Source organism: Budorcas taxicolor, chromosome 4, assembly GCF_023091745.1.
Source record: "Budorcas taxicolor isolate Tak-1 chromosome 4, Takin1.1, whole genome shotgun sequence".
Classification (NCBI taxonomy): domain Eukaryota; kingdom Metazoa; phylum Chordata; class Mammalia; order Artiodactyla; family Bovidae; genus Budorcas; species Budorcas taxicolor.
This window is the reverse complement of record NC_068913.1, coordinates 76,712,679-76,731,784: the sequence shown is the minus strand read 5'-3', so window position 1 is coordinate 76,731,784 and position 19,106 is coordinate 76,712,679. Positions and strand designations below refer to the sequence as shown.

Sequence of the window (19,106 nt, the reverse complement as noted above, 5' to 3'; positions counted from 1 at the left end):
CACGACATCTGCATGCCGATGCAGACTTCTTTTATTAACAGAGGACAGAGATGGGTGCGCCACTGGCCGAGACCAGCAGAGGCTCAGTCCAGAGCACTTGGTGACTCTGGCCCAAGCACCTCTGGGAGGGAACTGCTTTGCCCCTGATAACTGCCCCTCTCTAAGAAGGAAGGGATGGAGTTCGGACAGGCCAGCCACATACTTCTAAACAACAGAGGGAGAAAACAGGGTGCCTTGGGGTCCTGGCAGGGACCATGGGGGTGAAAAGGCAGCTGGAAGCTCACTGGGGATGAAGGCCAAAGCACATGTCCAAAGTGGGAGCGCTGATGCTCCCCAGGCACACGCCCTGCCAGCCCCGTCTGGGCTGAATAAACATAGGTCTCCACAGTGCCTGGGGGGCCCCTGGCTCACAGACATGGGGGGCGGTGTCTGGAAGAGAGGGGGAGGCAGGATCCTCATCCAATGGGCAACATCTCCTAAGAGCCACGTACTCCCCAGGGTGGGTAGGATTCCAGGACCCTGGGTTCCCAGCTGACCTGAGGTTTACTTGGTTCTGTCAAATATCCCTGCACCGCCAAATCAAGACTTAAATCTCTGCTATCTTGACAGGATGCCAAGTATCTTATACTTTTCCAAGGAAAAGATGTAGTCGATGTATCACAGGAAACACTCTGAAAGCCTTACTCTGGATGCAAAAAGTGCCATCAAAGGCTTTGGACGAGGGAGCTGTTGTCACAGCCAGCAACCGTGTCCAAACCAAAAGACCCTGTGTCGCCAGTAATGAGTGCCAATAACAGTCTGCCAGTGTGAGAGGCAGATCACCTGCTTCCTATAGGAAAGGAAAGTCGCTCAGTCATGTCCCACTCTTTGCAACCCCATGGACTGTAGCCTACCAGGCTTCTCAGTCCATGGGATTTTCCAGGCAAGAGTACTAGAGTGGGTTGCCATTTCCTTCTCCAGGGGATCTTCCCGACCCAGGAATCAAACCCGGGTCTCCCGCATTGTAGGCAGACACTTTACCCACTGAGCCACCCGGGAAGCCCTGGTTTCCTATAGGCTTCTACAAAAAAATAGTGCTCAACAAACCCGACACAGGAGTGACACAGCACATACGCCACATCACTGAGGGCCTCAGTGGAGCCTAGGGGACCACCTGAAAGGCTTACAAGAGGGATCTGCTTTGGACTGCAGGGATGGGTGGAGACAACAGGGGCTATGGGCTATGCGCTCTGTCACCCTCCAATCCCCAGGGCAAGAAAGTGGAGGAAAAGACAAAGCAAGACTGGCCACACAGGAGTAAGCAGTGGGGCCAGGGCCAGACCCACGCCCGCACTCCTCGCCTTGGCCATCCTCTGGGCTTCTCCAGGAGTCCCTTCCTGCCCCAGGAAGCTGTGACTACAGGGCCACATAGGGACAGCCAACTGACACAAAGCCAGGGTTAGCCACACAAGGTGTCCCTGCATTACCAGGTTTCACTCTCCCTTAGTTTTAAAAGCCTCTAAGAACAGGTAATGGAGAAGGCAATGGCACCCCACTCCAGTACTCTTGCCTAGAAAATCCCATGGACGGAGGAGCCTGGTGGGCTGCAGTCCATGGGGTCGCGAAGAGTCAGGCACGACTGAACGACTACACTTTCACTTTTCACTTTCATGCATTGGAGAAGGAAATGGCAACCCACTCCAGTGTTCTTGCCTGGAAAATCCCAGGGCCAGGGGAGCCTGGTGGGCTGCCGTCTATGGGGTCGCACAGAGTCAGACACGACTGAAGCGACTTAGCGACTTAGCAGCTTAGCAGCAAGAACAGGTAACAGAACTCCAAATGCTCCAGCTATGTGGCCTTGAGCAGGCACCTTGCCCTCTCTGTGCTTCATGCTCCTTACCCAGAAAATGGGCTGATAGCTACAGCAAACTCTCTGCAAGGTGGCTGTGGGGTTAAAGCAGCAAAGGCCAGTCAGACACCCAGAACAGGGCTCAGCAGAGAGTAAATGCATTATTAACATTTACAGCAACATATGTGTTTTCTGGGAAACCATGAGATGAGGTAAGGGGAAAATGAGAACAGAAGAAGAAGTGCCTTAATAAGAACCACTCGGAGGACTTCCCTCGCGGTCCAGTGACTAAGATTCTGAGTTCCCAATGCAGGAGGCCTGGGTTCAATCCCTGCTCAGGGAACTAGACTCCACATGCTGCAACTAAGACCCAGCACGGCCAAATAAAAAAATAATTTTTTAAAAAGAACCACTTGGTAGGGAGTGCACACATGTCAGCAGAGGAGGGGAGGCCACGGATGCTTCCCTGTGAAGATGCAACAGCACCTGTTTCTGTCACAAGCACACACACACATACTGCGGGCCTGGCACGCACACGCACACACACACACACACACACACACACACACACTGCGGGCCTGGCGCACACACACACACACACAGAGCGGGCCTGGCACAAGCACACACACACACACTGCGGGCCTGGCACACACACACATACACACACACACACACACACACACACACACACACACACTGCAGGCCTGGCACACACACACACACAGAGCGGGCCTGGCACACACACACACACACACAGCAGGCCTGGTATGCACGCACGCACGCACGCACACACACACACTGCGGGCCTGGCACACTGGCACACACACACACACACACACTCTCTCACACACACACACACACACACACGGGCGCGGGCGCTCTCTCTCTCTCTCTCTCTCTCTCTCTCTCTCTGCGGGCCTGGCACAGGGGAGAATCAAGCCTATGTTGGGGGGATGATGCTCCCATGTCCCCTTGCCATACAGTGCAGCAGGCAGCAAACCACTGGGATCTGCAGGATGAGGGAAGGAATAAACCCAGCAGTCATTTCAAAGCAACAGAGGGCTGACCTGGCCATTTTAAGGGGCAGGAGGATACTGTTTTACATTCCAGTAATGAATATCTAGTTAGCTTTATTTTCAGGCTAATATAACTAAATGGGGTATATTTATTTATAATTTAAGTGGCTTAAATGGACTCATCATCTAAAAGAATAACGGCTGAAGAGTAGCAACTCTCTACACCGTCACAAGTTTGTACCATATGGAATCAACAAAATAGGGGGTGGCTGGCTATTAGGAAGAAATTGTCCATCAAACAGCTAGGCAGTGAAGCACCAATTCAGACAACCCAGTGACAGTGAAGGACAGTCTGTTCCCACAGACCATAAAAGGTGGGTTCTGCTCACTGGCTAGCTGGGCCAACAGGCTGCACCCGCCCAGGTACAGGCTTCGGTAACACATGTTCTCACCCACGGGACCCCTCAGATCACCCTGTGGAAGTATCTAATGAGATTCCCCCCACCCCTCGCAAAGTGAGGAACCCAAAGCGGAGGCCTCCCTCCCAGGCTCACCGCCCCCAACTCTAGTGGTGAAGGGTGGCACTGGGATCCCTGGCCTGCGCCCCTGTCTCCCACTTCCCCTCGCCCCCTCCACCTTTTGGGTAAAGAGCAGAGAAAGACCTTTCGCAGCTGCCATACCAGGAACTTGGCAGGGCCCGAGGACACTTCATGGCCCCTAGCTTCCCAGAGTCGCCGGACCTGTGTGCTGCTTCCAGCCATGCTGACCAGCCCTGAAACTGGCGCTGTGAAAAGGTCCCGTAAAAAGGAACAAAAGAAACGTTGCATAACCAGAGCCAGATTCACAAGGAAGCACAGGGCCTGGTGGCAGTGCATAAATGTCATCACCCAGCTGGGGACCGGGGCGGGGGTTCCCTTAAGGAGACCAACTGAAACAGCTCTGCACGTTCTGTTTGTTTCTCCAGGAAAACAGAGTTAAAAATACATTTTAAAACTTTCTGAGGGACTTGCGTGGTGGTCCAGTGGTTAAGACGCCATGCTTCCACTGCAGGGGGCACATGTTTGATCACTGGTTGGGGAACTAAGATCCTGCAAGCCACATGGCGTAACCACAAAAATAAAAAAATAAATTAAAACCTTTTAAAAGGCAACAACTAGCCACATCCAGTTCAAACACAAAGGCCTTCATGTGTTCACTCATTCATTCACCTACTCACCACCTGGCTGGTAGGGTGCCGGGGTGAAGTGTACCTGCTTTGGAACCTTAATGCCTGGGTGAGACCCCTGCTGCCTGACCTTTGGAAATTACTTCTCTGTGACTCTGTTTTCTCATCTGGAAAGTGGGGGGGTGGTATTGGGAGGATTAAATAAGGAAACATGCAGAGCTAAGAGTGGCATCTAGCAGATAATAAAAGCTAAATAAATCTCAGCTTCGCGTTCAATCCTTGTGTTTGGGTGTCACGGAGGGATTGGCCCATGGAAGTGAAACTTCCCCACAAGCCCACACTAAATGCAGTAACCTCCCAAGACCACAGCTCCATTCAAAGAAATAAGACTTGGGCAAAGAAACTTTCCCAACATCAGACAGCCAGCAAGGCATTGTTCCCTTCCAGAACGAGAAGACCAGAAACAGATTCATTATCGGGATTGCCCACCTTGACAATTTTTTTTTTTTTTGAGAATTTTCTTAACACTCCTACAAGTGAGCAACAATTACCATGAATTACTAGAAAAATACACACCCCTCTGAAGTTAGGAAACTAAAAGTGTGTGAAAGTCGCTCAGTCATGTCTGATTCTTTGCGACCCCATGGACTATACGGTTCATGGAGTTCTCCAGGCCAGAATATTGAAGTGGGCAAGCCTTTCCTTTCTCCAGGGGATCTTCCCAACCCAGGGATTGAACCAGGGTCTCCTCCATTGCAGGCAGATGCTTTACCAACTGAGCTAAGGTAACGTCACTCTGCCCCCAAGCTCAGCTATGAGAAGCAAGGTTTTGTTCATGCTAAGATTTGTTGTTGTTCGGTCACTAAGTCATGTTCTGAAACTATGTCTATGCTTATTTGTCACCAAATACTCAGATTTCTGAATTGCGTAGGCTGGTCTGAACCATGTGGAACTTGGAGGCTGATGAAGGGAGAGAGGGAGGCCCAGGACAGGCAGCAGAAACGGTGCTTTCACAACCAAGCCTGATGTCCCAGAGGGGCTGGTGGGCAGAGGTCTGCAGGGCAGGCAGTGGCCACCCCCAGGAAGCAAAGCGTGGGAGCCAGGGTCAGGACTCAACGCTCCATGTAACTTTCACAGTCCCATTAAAGCAGAGTGAGGACAGGAGCAAACAGGAGAGGCGCCAGGGACAGACTCAGTGCCAAGCGCAAGTGGAGGCCCTGCAGATGCCTCTAGGGAGGAACTCACTGCACTGGGGAGCACGGCCAGCTTCTCCTTCCAGAAGCAGTTCCTTCCTCCCATCTTGCTCCCTCCAAGCCCCTGGCCTGAGGTTCAGCAGGAGAGGGGAGGCTGGGAGCACAGGAGCCAGGCGGGCTGGTCCCACAGGGGAGCCGAGGGCTCGGTGGCAGCACATACATGGGCTCCAGCTGAGGGCCTCCTGCCAGGACCCTGCAGGAACCAGAGACGGGTCAGGAAGCACCGCACAGAGCAGGGGTTGCGTCATGCTGGCACCAACAAGTCCCCTCTCCATGGGGATCAGAAAGGACAGAGCCAGAGCTGCCCCACCTCCCCCACCCCTGTCCTCCTAAATTCCCCCAGGAAACCTACTGGGATTCTTGGGAAGGCAGGTGTCCCAGAACCTAACAGGTGTCTGCCCACCCACCCACCTGCCTGCCTTCCGTCCTTTTGAATTAGCACAAAACCAAGAAACAAACACAAAATCAAAGTCAGAGAGCACGGTGGGACCAGAAAGAAGTAGGCATCTGATACCTCCATCGGCTCCTGAAATGTCATGTTCCTTAGGTGCCAAGTTTCCAGGAGGCCAAAAGGATAAGGGAGGTAGTGGCTGGACACACGTCAGGCTGTGGGGACACTGCGACTTTACAGGTGACCCAGCCTGTCTGAGGCTGCATTCAACTCACTCCCTTGACACCCAAAGTCACAAGAGGAAGGACCACGAGCCGCCCAGAACCGGAGCCCCATCCCCTATTCCCCACTGTCAGAACCTCCCCTCCAGCTGTCTACACTAGAGGCTGTCCAGTAGATTTCATTTTATGAAATAGTCTGGTACGTCCCTTAAATTAAGAGGGAGATTCACAATGGGACCATTTTATAATTACATCTAAACAGGCAGTCTTTTTTTTTTTAATCAATTATTTCATAACAAGAACCTTTCATTTCTTCTCACAGAATAGCACAGGGAAGGGTATGGGCGGCCCTCACAGCCCTGTCCCTGATGGGATGGCCTCCAGAAGAAATCAGCTGGGGTCTCCTTCCAGACCAGACACAATGGAGACCCCGAGCTGGGGAGCTGGAGTGTCTGTCTTAGGTCAGCTCAGTCCTCACAGGACAGTAGGGGGTTCCTGAGAGGGACCACGGGGGCGAGGGTTAATCGAGCCATTGTCAGCAGAATATTGAACCCTTCTAAGCTCCAAAATCACTGCAGATGGTGACTGCAGCCATGAAATTAAAAGACACTTACTCTCTGGAAGAAAAGCTATGACCAACCTAGACAGCATATTAAAAAGCAGAGACATTACTTTGCCAACAAAGGTCTGTCTAGTCAAAGCTGTGGTTTTTCCAGTAGTCATGTATGGAGTGAGAGTTGGACTATAAAGAAAGCTGAGAGCCAAAGAATTGATGCTTTTGAACTGTGGTGTTGGAGAAGACTCTTGAGTGTCCCTTGGACTGCAAGGAGATCCAACCAGTCCATCCTACAGGAAATCGGCCCTGAATATTCACTGGAAGGACTGATGCTGAAACTGAAACTCTAATACTTTGGCCACCTGATGCGAAGAACTGACTCATTTGAAAAGACCCTGATTCTGGGAAAGATTGAAGGTGGGAGGAGAAGGGGACGACAGAGGATGAGATGGTTGGATGGCATCACCAACTCAATGGACATGAGTTTGGGTCAACTCCGGGAGTTGGTGATGGACAGGGAGGCCTGGTGTGCAGCAGTCCATGGGATCACAAAGAGTCACACACGACTGAGAGACTGAACTGAACTGAAGCACCAGCTCTCACCTCTGTGCAATGGGTCAAGGGTGACAGCCTCTAGGCTTCCCGAGGATTGGAGAAGTCAAGAGGCACCTGTCCCCATGGCTCCTGGCGATATCAGCTCAAAGCCAGACTCTTCACCATCTGAGGGCCCTGATGGAGAGAAGGTCTAAGTCCAACTCCTGTATATCACAAGAGAGGAACACAATGGGGAGGGGCAGTGAGTTCTGGTGGGGAAGTAGACGGGGTCAGGTGTGGTGCCCCAAGGACAAGCTGTTTACTCCTTACTCCATGGTGATGGAGAACACCCCGAGCCTGGGGAATCAGGTCTCAAAGACACCATCAAATTCCCAACAGGAGCATTCTCAGCCCCAGCCAGGGATGTGAACAATGCAGGAAGGAGCAGCCCAGGAGTGACCAGCAGCCTCGGAAGAGACCGGATGTGTCTCTAGAAGGTGAGGACCTGTGTCATTAGCCCTGGGGTAGGGTCACTCAGCCTGGGCAGGGGAGAGCTCTCTGCAGAGACAGGGTTTCAGCAGTAGAGATGTGGGTTTATTCTGGGGTGCCCAGTGGGGCAGCGTCCTGTACGGAAGGCCCATTGCCCCAGTGCCCAGACCACTCAGCCCTCCACCATGGCCTCTCCTCCGGCCCACTTCTCAGGTTTGTACATGAACTGTGCACCACAGGTTCAGGGGGAGGCAGTTGCAAATCAGTTAGGGTCTCTTCTTTCTGATGGGTAAGTCAGGGGAAAAGGTCTGAGGACCCCTAATCAATAATGGATCGACTATAGTTCATTCAAGGTTGTCATGTTCTTAAAAAGTCACCATGACACTGGCCAGGCTTCTGGTGCCTCGAAGTACCAGCTAGCACTTCAGGACTATAGCTGGGTGCCACTGTAAATAGAAATCACAAACAAAAAGCACGAAAATTCCCAAAATGTGGCACTAAATATAAATACACCTTTAGAAGGACCCTTGTTTACTCTGTCTGAGGGCTGAAACAAGAGGAACCTTGTACAACACAGCTGGTGAGTGCCCGCATGCAGCTCAAATTTTCTGCCCTCTGCACATGTCCCTGGATGGCCACAAAATCACAGTAAGTGTTGATTTGGGGATTACAAATAAGTTTTCATAAATAGGCAAGCTTGCAAATATATGATCCACAAATAATGAGGAGTGACTGTGACTGAACCTGTTATTTGCAGATGATTCAGTCTTTGATTCACCTAAGAAATACCTGGAAAACTTCCCAATTCTAATGTCCCCACATAATAAATTTGTCCCAATAATATCATGAAAAGAATCCTAATCACAGTCTAACCCAGTCACGTTTGTAACTCTACGGGATGTCATTTCTTTATCCTGAGGATGCTTTACGCTCCTTAGGAAGCTAAGCCCCGGAGTCCTCTTGCCTCCTTGGATGGCAGGCTGAGCGGTGAATGCCACCACGCTTCCTTCTAAAGACACATCACTACCTCTGCCAGAGCTCTGTTCTCACCTGAGGATTTAGGATGCCACACGCTGAGCTGCTTGGAGCATTTTTTAGACAGAGACTCTGAAGAAGCTGGCTCTGTGTTCTAGAACACAGACAAAAGGACCACGATGTTGTCTACACAACGCTGGGGGAGGAGAAGGGCTTCAGGAGGTGACTGTTCCCAGGAGGAAGGGATCTCAGTAAGGCAGCCCAGCACCCTTGCCCACCCCCTAGGCTGCAGAGTCCTCAGTCATCCCCACGTTCAGCTCCCACAACCTGCCAGCCTTGCTCAGAGTGGGCCCTCCCCTGGAACACATCTCCTTCTAGACCAGGTGCCCAAATTTCAGCTGGCAGCACAACCACCCAGAAGGCTTAGGAAAAGACATCTGGGGACAGGGGTGGGGTCAGAGAACGTGTGCTTCTGAGTTCCCAGGTTTCTGCTGCTGCTGCTGCTGCTGCTGCTGGGCTGAGATCACACTTTGAGAACCACTGACTAAACTACCTGTGCATTGCTTGGTTTGTACTAAAACCTTGTTCCCACATACTAAGATGACTTTATTAAAGCGCCTCTCACTGTCACTTCCACTCACTGTGAAACCCCAATCTCCCAGTCACTTTTGGAATGAGCAATGCCGTCAGCTTTTACTTGAATATTCCCAAGGACAGGGAGCTGATTTCCTCATAAACCCCCAAGTCCATTTTAACTCTTAATTTTCCAAAGTTGTTTGTTACATTGAGTTTAACTCATTCGACATCAACCCCTTTGGAAAGGAAGCTGTATATATTTCTCAAAGAATAAGAATGCCCTTGGCTAGTTTGACGCTCACTTTTATGTAGAATGTTTTTAAAAAGCTTTATGAAGCAAACATTGCCATTTTTGAAAACAATATATCAATTACCTCTGTGTCCTGGGCTGATGAACACCGCAGGACTTCAATGAAGCATTTCATCAAGCAGACATAGTGTCCTTCCAGAGGCCAGCCGGTCACGAGGCCACACTGGCCACTGCAGGCAAGCCTTGAGCCCTCACATATGGGAAATGAGTGCAGGGTGGGGAGCTGGCAGTGTATCTCAGACATGGTGGGTGACGTGTATGATAAACAACAGTTATTGGCCACTGGGCCTCAGTCGCCTGCTCAGCTTGAGCTCTGTGCCTACACTACGCGCATCCTGCATAATAACCCTGGGAGCAGGAGACGAGGGTGCGGAGCTTCAGGTGCCCCAGCTTCCAATACCCCCAGATGAACTGCATCCACACACCCACCCTGACAGCCCCTCAATGAACCACTGTAAAGCCAGCCCCAGACATTACACCACTTCATCTAATAAGTATTTCGATATCTTTAGAATAGAGACTTAAAAAACAACAACAACAACAAAATACCAGTATCATTAGCAATCATTCCTTAATATAAACCAAATACATCATCATATTTGTACACAAACATGTAATCAATGTTCCAACGTCCCTGTCTTACAAGTATTGTTTTGGTTTTGTTTTTTCACAGTCTGACACTTTGACTGGATCCACATCAAGTCTTACCATGTTTATTGAACCTGTCTCTTCAGTTCCTTTACAACGCAAGTTCCTCCTCCTCCACCTCCTCCTCTTCCTGCAGCATATTTGAAAACCACTGGGGTTCTCTTTTCCCAGTAGAATTTCCCCCTTCTGGATTTTGCTGACCTCTCTGGAATTATTTTTCAGATCGCTCTGGCCCTGTATTTCCTGTACGTTGTGGGTGAGTCTGGCTTAATTTGATTCTAGTTTGATTTCTGGTAGGGGCAAATATGTAATCAATGTTCCAACATCCTTCACATGAGGCCCACATGACCCCACCAGCTTCCCTTTGTGACCAAGGCAGTTACAGAAGGTCACGTCCTGAAGCCAGCTGCTTCACCCTTATTAGTGGTCTGAAACATGGCTATTCTATCACTTTCTCAACATTTGTCAGCCGGAATTCCTCACCAAATAAGACTTTCTCCCTTCATCTATATTTAACTCTGAGGTATAGATCAAACGTGAAAAGAAGGTTGAACGCTTGAGTGCTTTTCTTTACCAGTTTCACGAGTTGGTTCCTTAGCACCCCAGCAAAAGTCTCAAAGGCACAAAGCTGAAAGCTGTGACAGCTCCAATCCAGGCAACACTCAGAGGTCCCAGTCCTGGGCTCCACACCTGCTCTCCAGAGCCAGTTCTGGAGACAGGCCCCTGGATCCCCACACTCCCTGGCTCCCAGGAGAGGGCCAGGTGGAGGGCCCAAGGCCATGTACAATTTGGGGGAGAATCGGACTCCCCAAACTGGGATCCCAAACTGACAGCCAGAGTCACTCCACCCCTTGGCCACTGCTCCCCAGCAGAGACTTCTATATAGGGGAGTTCGCTGTTGCGCTTTTTTAAAGGAATACTCTCCTTACAGGTAAAAATACAGGCAGGTAATTCAAGTGCTATGGTAATATGACGCTTCTCCTCCATCCCAATTCAAGGCATTGAAAAAATAAGCAGTCGGTTTTCCCTTTCAGTAGTCACTGCTATTTCTACCACCAATCACACAAAACCACTGTCTTCAGGCGTCCCTCCCACACTTAAAAACCTGTGACAGCTATGGACTCAGGGCCATAAAAGAAAATAAATACCACTCAACCTGAGTTTTCTTATCCACTGCAGGCTTCCAGCCTTTGGACCTGGGGACACCCCTGTCATTCCTTGGAAACATTTCCAAAGGCCCGTCCCTGGGAGAGGAGCTGTCACTCTGGAAGCTGCTGGCCCTAGTGACCTGACCGCCATCACCCCAGAGCACAGGGCATGGGGACCCAGGATGAGGGTGGACAGGGACACCGAGCTGCATGTGCCACACCTGGGTGGACGTGCAGAGGCCACTGACGTCTCACAGGCAGACAGGAACAGACACAGGGAAGCAATTGCTGGTGTGACTGCAGGCGGCTGGTGCGGGTTTTAATCATTAGCTGGGCCCCATGCTGCCATGGGTTAATGTGTTTCCTGCAGCCTTCTCCTCACACCCGCAGGCAGGCCTGGCAACAGCAGGGAGCCACCAGCTCTCAAACCCCAGCTCCAAAAGGGGTGGCTTTCCCTTAATCTGTGGAGGGTTGTCCCTCTTTCTCAAAGGTCCCTGAACTGAGACTTGAGGAAAGCCTCCTCGTGGCTGACCTGGAGTTCCCACTAAAGAACTGCAAACACCATCAGGGCATCTTCACCAGGCCACCTTCCCAGAAATCCTGGCAATTCTACCCCCAAAGGTGAAAAAAAGCCAAAGCCTAGGTGTTATTTCAGGTGTGGAAGGGAATGGTGAAATCAAAGTTAGAGTAGACCAAAGTCTGGCCTGGGGTTAGAAAAGGTTGGAGGCAGGTGCCTGGTCCCTGGAGATCTACTGGAACCCACGCCCAGGTGCAGGGATAGCTCAGGGCAGCATTTAGGGGAGGTGCTGAGGGCAGCTGCAGGCAGAGGCCAGGCAAAGGTCAGGGGCCCCTTCCATAACGGGAACTGGCTGGCCCTGACCAGTCTGGCTTGGGTCCTGCCGATTCCCGAAAGGAATGGAAGAGGTCTTCCCATCCCAGTGTGGACTCACACTGACTTCATGCCAGTCCAGCTCCCCAGCCTTCAAAAAGGACTCTGAAGTGAGAAAAAAAATACAACAAACAAGCAACTGAGAAATGAAGTAACAAAGTCATCAACCCAGTCCAGGAGCCTGGCATGCTCTGAGCTGCCCTGGAGGGGCTAGTGGACATCTGGGTCCCCAGGGCACATGAATCTCAAAAACAGGGAGCTCCCAGACTGCATCTCAACTCTAGCACTTTCTCACTGCTCCCCCAAGCTGTAAATCCCTGGGCACTCCTGTCCATCCATACTTCTTGAGAATACGCAGAAGCAACCAGCGTGTACACCCCCTGGGATGCAGCACCTGGGGAAATAGGGCCTGGGGCTCCCCAGAGCAAACACAGACCTGCAGCAGCACCGCAGGGCTAGAGCACCCTGCCTTTCCAGTGGAGATACTGCCACAAGCTCTGGCCTCAGCCCTGTTCCCCATTTCTAGTTACGTGACCTTGGGCATGTCCCAGGCCCCTGAATCTAGGTATACTCGCCATGCTTCTCTCATCCTAACTGGGCCTTTCAGTCTCCAAATACCCCTTCAAGGGTCTTCCACAGGGCTCCTCGTATGACTCATTCCTGTATAGACAGGCTACCTGGTGCAGAGCAATCAGATGACTTAGTTTCAAGGTTGAACTCTGGGAATACAGCATCATGTATAGTTTATTTGAGTCTCACCTGGCTTTTTACCAAAAACATAGATATTAAGTTGGTTCCACTGACCAAGTGGAAGACTTGGCCTTTGATCTGACATGATTCTTGAGACTTTTCTCTATTTCTAAGATCAGAGGGATTAAAGAACAAGGAAGTTTGCAAGTGTATTTTGGCCTGAAACAAATTAATCTCATCATGGTGGTGGTTTAGTTGCTAAGTTGTGTGAGACTCTTGCGATCCCATGGACTGTACCCCACCAGGCTCTTCTGTCCACAGGGTTTTCCATGCAAGAACACTGGAGTGGTTTGCCACTTCCTTCTCCAGGGGATCTTCCCAACCCGGGTCTCCTGCACTGCAGGCAGATTCTCTACTCACTGAGCTACCGATTCTGGTCAAATATGTTCTAATGAGACAGACAGCCTCTGAAGGGGCAGCTGTGCATCCCCACATGTGTGTAGGCACATGTATACACGTGTTTTTGACTTTCAGAAAATAGCATTTATCACTCAGCTAAGACCCTGCTGTGGTATGCAGACCCATGTCTGTGCCTCTGAAGTTCACTACACAAATAGAAACAACCTACGAGCAGGGATAAGCAGCATCAAATCAAATACCTGCGCTTATAGATAAGGACAAGAAATTCCTACAGAGAGCCTGCTATGGATGGGAGCCAGCAGGAGGGACAAGGTTCCATGAGCTTCAGTAATACTTCTTCACAAATCAGTACCAACAGAAAGCCTGTAATCTGTCGTTGTCACCTAATTTTGCAGTAAAATAAAGGGAATATCATCAGAGTATCTTTTTTTTCTCTTATCTCAAACTCCTAATTATCCTTACTGAAATAATTCAGTACTTTTGAGAGAACCTGTCTCAGGTCACTCGTGGGCACTGTGGCAATGACAGCACATGCTCATGGGCACGTGTCCTCAACAGTCCAGGAGCCCCCCTGTCAGCGCCATTTCATGACCACTTCCTCTGACTTTGTGAGTTTAAGTCAACTTTATTGAACAAGGGGCTCCCCGGTGGCTCAGACGGTAAAGAATCAGCCTGCCAATGCAGGAGGTGTGGGAGACACGGGTTCGATCCCTGGGACAGGAAGATTCCCTGGAGGAGGAAACGGCAACCCACTCCAGTATTCTTGCCTGGAGAATCCCACGGACAGAGGAGCCTGGCAGGCTAGAGGGCCGCACAGAGTCGGACACGACTGAGGGACTAAGCATGCACGCACAGACACACAAATACAAAGGTGTAGCTGTCACAGGCAGGTTGGAAACTATAGCCTGAGACAGTGTAATGTGACTCCTAATGTCACCTTTGGCAGAAACTACCCATTGTCTTCACTTTAATTAAACAAGGAGAAATAAAGCCGCCCGAGTTCAGTAAACAGCTGGCTCAAATTTCAGAAGCTATTCTTATACAACCTCTCCTCCAGTTGGAGAAACCACAGTGGCCAAGCAAAACAATGGGCTGTGTGCGTGCCAGCCGCCAGGTGAAGGCCTGCACCTGCGCCCTCCGCTGGGCCTGACACTGCCCTGACCGCCGCCCGCACGTGGCCCCGGGAGGCGGGGGCACGGCCTCTTTCAAGGACGGCAGCTGCTCTGAAGAGAATGAACTCAGACACCAAGCAGCGAGGGGCTTCCCCAGGACTGGCTTCTCCGGGGCCTCTCCAGCCGGGAGAGAGGCCCATGCGTGCTTCCCGTGGGTGTGGCTGCGTGGGTGGCTCACACACATGGACTCCCAGGGTCCCCGTGAAAGCTACACCTGCACCCAGGAATGAGTTTCCGTTGGTGCACTGATACGAATGCACCCCCTCGGGCAGCGCTGGAAGGGCAAAGATAACGTGGAAAAACAAACACCACTGCCTCGCACGTCAGTAAAAAGCTGTCAGGCCAAGTTCAGAGCTTCGTGAGGCCTGTGTCGCGAGAAGATCCTGTAATCGGTCCGCCTGCCACCACCTGGAGGCTTTCACGCCACCTGCATCCCGACCACAGGCGCTTTCCCGCGGGCTTCCTGAGTCCCTCTGCGTCTCTAAATGAGAGACGGCAAGAGCCAAGGTCTCAGAAGAGCCTGTCAAGGTGCCCTCACCCTCCCGCAGCAGGCGAGCACGCGACGAAACCGACCAAACTGGGTCTCCCCGGCTGACGGCGAGAGAGCACGGACCAAAAACAAAACACAAACAGCAAAGGCGGCGCGAGCCTTTATCGCCCTCCTGACTTCACTGAACAACAAATAAGGGTTTCCCCCACTCACTGTGTACGTTCCTTATACCAGAGCCGGTGCTAAGAATCGTCATACGTTACTTCATCCCATCATCCTTACAATGACCCGCGAGGAAGGTGGTAGCATCCCCCCTCTACAGAAGACGAAAGCAGATCCCAGAAGTAAGAGGGCTCAGTTCAAGGTCACGCAGCTCTCTACTGTCACAGCCTGGTGGGGGGACTCCAGCCCACGCTTGGAATCACTGCTATACTCTGTGCTGGATGCGCCCGTGAGCGTGCACGTAGATCTACAGAAACGGCTAGAGCATACAAGTGACTCCGTTTTGAAGAGCCTGGCTACCTCTCCCATCGCTAATGATCGTGGACACCTAGAGAAACAGTGATGCATCCACTGTACAGCCCAGCAGAACACAGGCCACGGAGTCCACAACGTGAGCCAGACAGACAGAGAAGCAGTCGTTATCCTTTTCCATTTCTAAACGCCGTGCCCACGGCCACAGCCACAGCAGTGCCTAAGGATCTGATAAGATGCACTTCAAAGCTCGTATCTGATATTCCTCTAAAACAGTAATTCATCTCCATCTGGGACGAGGGGGGAGCATTTCTGGGCAGCTGTGGTTCAGCACCTGTCCCATACACACAGTCAACACCCTGCACAATTTTCCACATGACACTTTCTCCACTGATTTGCCTTTTCCCCTCCTTGCTGATAAGGCACGTGCCGATAACGTGGTTTCCTTTTTACACTGGCTTCCAAGAAACGTGGAGCCTGTCTGCACGGTTTCATCAGCTAAGTTAACATTTATAAAAGGAGGTTTGCCTCCCAGATCTTTTTCTCAGCCCCACTGCCTGCCATTTTTAGCCAAACTTCACACCCACCTTTTAAACCATCACAATAAACTAAAGATCTACAACCAGAAGGGAAAAAAAGCTAGAAAAATGAGCATCAACGCAAATAGCCAAGGGTTCAAAGTGTGACAAACACATGAAGGATCCCTGAGTCCCTTGTCCCAAACACCCCAGGCAGTCACAAATGTGCCTTGTCCAGCAAAGACGCTCACACACCGTAACTTCATCAAGTGCAGGGGCCCCTGCAGCAGTCATGGGAGGCTGTCACATCCTGCTGGTATGGCCCATCACCGACCTCTCTCTAGTGAGGACAGTGAATTATGCCCGAGTGTGTTCACGGAAACATGCCCCAGGCTGCTGTGGCCCCAGGAATGCAGGCAGACCTGGTGGCTCAGAGTTAAAGAGAGCTGAGATGCAGCTATTCCTCCACTGCCCAGAAGGACTCCCTGCTCTCAGGTGACATCTGCATAGCAGGCGATCGCCAGGTGAAGGGTCCCAGGCACAAAAGTGGTCAGAGGGCCGGGCACAGATGGGTGGGAAGAGGCATTCACACCCTAGAGCTGACCACCACCACAGCTTCAAGTGAATAAAGACACAGCTCCCTCTCCCAAACCTAAAAGGCTGATGAGTCCCCACGACCACTGATAACCCAAGAGGATGAAGCTGGAGGGATAAGGGGACCTGTATAAGTTCAAGCAGCGCTGGGACGAGAGGTGGGATCGCCTGGCCATTGGGCACCTGAGATCCACATCTCCTCTGACCATTTTCCCACAGGTGCCAAATTACCACCAATTTCCTCTTGAGCTCCCCTGACAGAATATGAGTTTTTCCCTGCGCAGTTATCCTTGATTTTAAAATGCGGTATATCCTTGATTTTAAACTCTGACTGTTTATGCCAATGAACCTGTCTCACCTCTCACTGTCAGGTGCCAGCAAAAGAAGCCAAGATCAGAGGCGAAGGCCTATCAATGCCTGTGGCTTTGGAAAGCTACTTAACTTTTCCCAGGTTCTTCGTGTCTCGGGTGGGTGAGCCAAGGTGACCTCTGGGCAAACATGTCTAAGAGCAGGTACTCAATCACTATAACAAAGGGAGAAATAGAACCAGGATCTCAGTGGCCTGGTGAGGACCCACACAGCCCTCTGGTTCCCAAGGTGACATGGGGACAGTTGCTGTAATCTGGAGGTCCACCCTTGCCAATCCAAAATGCCAAGTCATGGTGCTAGAGAAGGTTCTTGACTGATGCAGGGCCAGGAGACAAAAAGTTGCTTTTGTGCTTTCTGCCCTGAGAAGTCACACTGTATCAGAAAGCCCTTCACTAAATCTCCACCAAAGCTGGTGCATTTACACCACCCTGCCCAGCACAGGCAGATGGAGCGGCACAGGCCAGGCTGGGCTGCCTACCTTTCCGCTACAATTTATTTATTTCTCCAGCAGCCTGGGGGACATAGCACTTCCTGAGTTTTAGGAGAGAAAATCACATGCAGAACTCAGGGCTGAGCCCTTTGGAGGGTGTCTACTGTTGCTCCAGGGAAAAACCAGCTCTGGCTCTAGAAGCCACTGGGCTCTCAACCAACAGAGGCCCCGGAAGCAGGAAGATGGGCAAAACCCATAGCAGGACTTTGGAATCTGTATATGGCAAAACCGGGATTGAGGGCATGGTGCCACATCCAGACTGGAAAGCACAGAGAACACCTAATATCATCCTGGAGGAGGCGCCAGGGCACACCTGTTTCCTCTCCTCACAGGTGAGGCTGGGAAAGGCCCACACTCCCCCAGGGAGCCGCTTCCAATTTGCAATAAGAGAAGAGGGTTGTCGGCCTCCTGTTGTCCTGGAAGTGCACTGAGCCAGGTGTCCTACAAACGGCTACTAAGTTATTAACAAAAGGCTGACCTCCCCCGCCCCTACCCCTGCCTCACAACGGCGGCAGGGGGGGGGGCAGTAAGGAAGTGGGAGGTGGCAAAGAAAACACCCAGAGGCACAATAACATTCAAAGAACATTTCCATTTGGAAAGCAGACAAGGATAAAGATTTGCCAAAGTGAAAGTGTTATCATTGTTTACCTCCAATCTGATAGAAAGATGGTCAGAGCTTCCTGTTCCAAAGCCAACACATTGTGCGCTCTGCAGACACCTGGGACACAAGTGCTCTGCCCACATCGTTATCACTAAGAAAATGCACAAGCAGCATCTCTGTGTTACAGCAGGGGAAACTCCGGCTCAGGGAAATGAATTCCTGAAGTAACTAACTGATCAGAAAGGTAGTTCTTACAAAGGAGTGCATGCTTCACCCATCTTTAGGCAAGTATGCAAACAGCTAGTGCAAGGTGGTCCAGGGTCCCCAGAGACCTCTGTGAACAAAAGCCACAGCTCAAACAGAGGGAGAGGATCCTGGCGGAAGACTCCACAAAGAGGGCACAGCAGGAAGAGTCTCAAGGAAATGCCAGTGACTTACCTGTTCCAGGTGGACTTGCGCACAGTGGGGACTCACCACCTAAAGGGAGAAGAAACATGATAAACGGTGGTGCTCTCAAGAAGAAACCTGGCATCACAATCAGGTGAGGCTCCCAAGCCTGAAAGCACCTCTGACCACATTCACAGTCACAGTTTCAGGATCTCAAGACAAGAAAGACCTAGAGTTTACAGAGTCCAGATTTTTGTTCGTTTTCATAAAGTCCTAATCCTTTTCAGAGAATGTCATTAAAACCATGGACCTCTCTCCTCAAGAGAAATGCCCAGTGCTCATAAATACAGGACCTTCATGTTTAATTTGGAAGGCCTAGGGGACTCCCAGGCCAGGAACTTCTGAGCTAGTGCAAAGCATTTCTCACCTGGGAGCACAGGGAGCAGGGCCAGGAGAGGGAGGGGAGGGAGGTCTGCCTGGGGGTCTTCCAGCTGCCCCAGCATCTCACAAACACACTCAGAGCCTGCATTCTCTATAAAACAGAATGCCTCTTCCAGAACTATTTCCACAAGTGGAACTAAAATCAGAGTCTAAATGTGGACATTTCACTCTAGGCTGGAGTTTACTACGTGAGACAGTGGGAAAGGAGTCCCTCTTACTCCACCGAGGCCCCTGCAGATGTGAACACATTAAGAAAGACACACAGACCAATATGATAAGGCCACAGCTGCAAAGAGGTCAGAAGAAACACAGTTACTGGCGCCCAGGACGACAGACCCAGTGGGATAAATACCCCAGCTCTCAAGTCTGTCTTGTAGGGGGTGGCGTCTTCTGCTCCACAGCTTCCTGGCCATGGGACTTTGGGCTCCAACCACTCTGGGCTTTGGTTCCCTCATCAGAGA

At 51.1% G+C, this 19,106-nt stretch overlaps 1 protein-coding gene across 1 annotated transcript in view; it reads right to left on the bottom strand.

Moving 5' to 3' along the window:
• The window catches only part of TNS3 (tensin 3), a 185,372-nt gene that overhangs the window by 127,840 nt on the left and 38,426 nt on the right, over positions 1 to 19,106 (bottom strand). Inside the window, exon 4 of the mRNA XM_052638481.1 lies at positions 18,256 to 18,294. Coding sequence (XP_052494441.1) covers positions 18,256 to 18,294 — 39 coding nt within the window. The remainder of the gene's footprint in view (positions 1 to 18,255; positions 18,295 to 19,106) is intronic.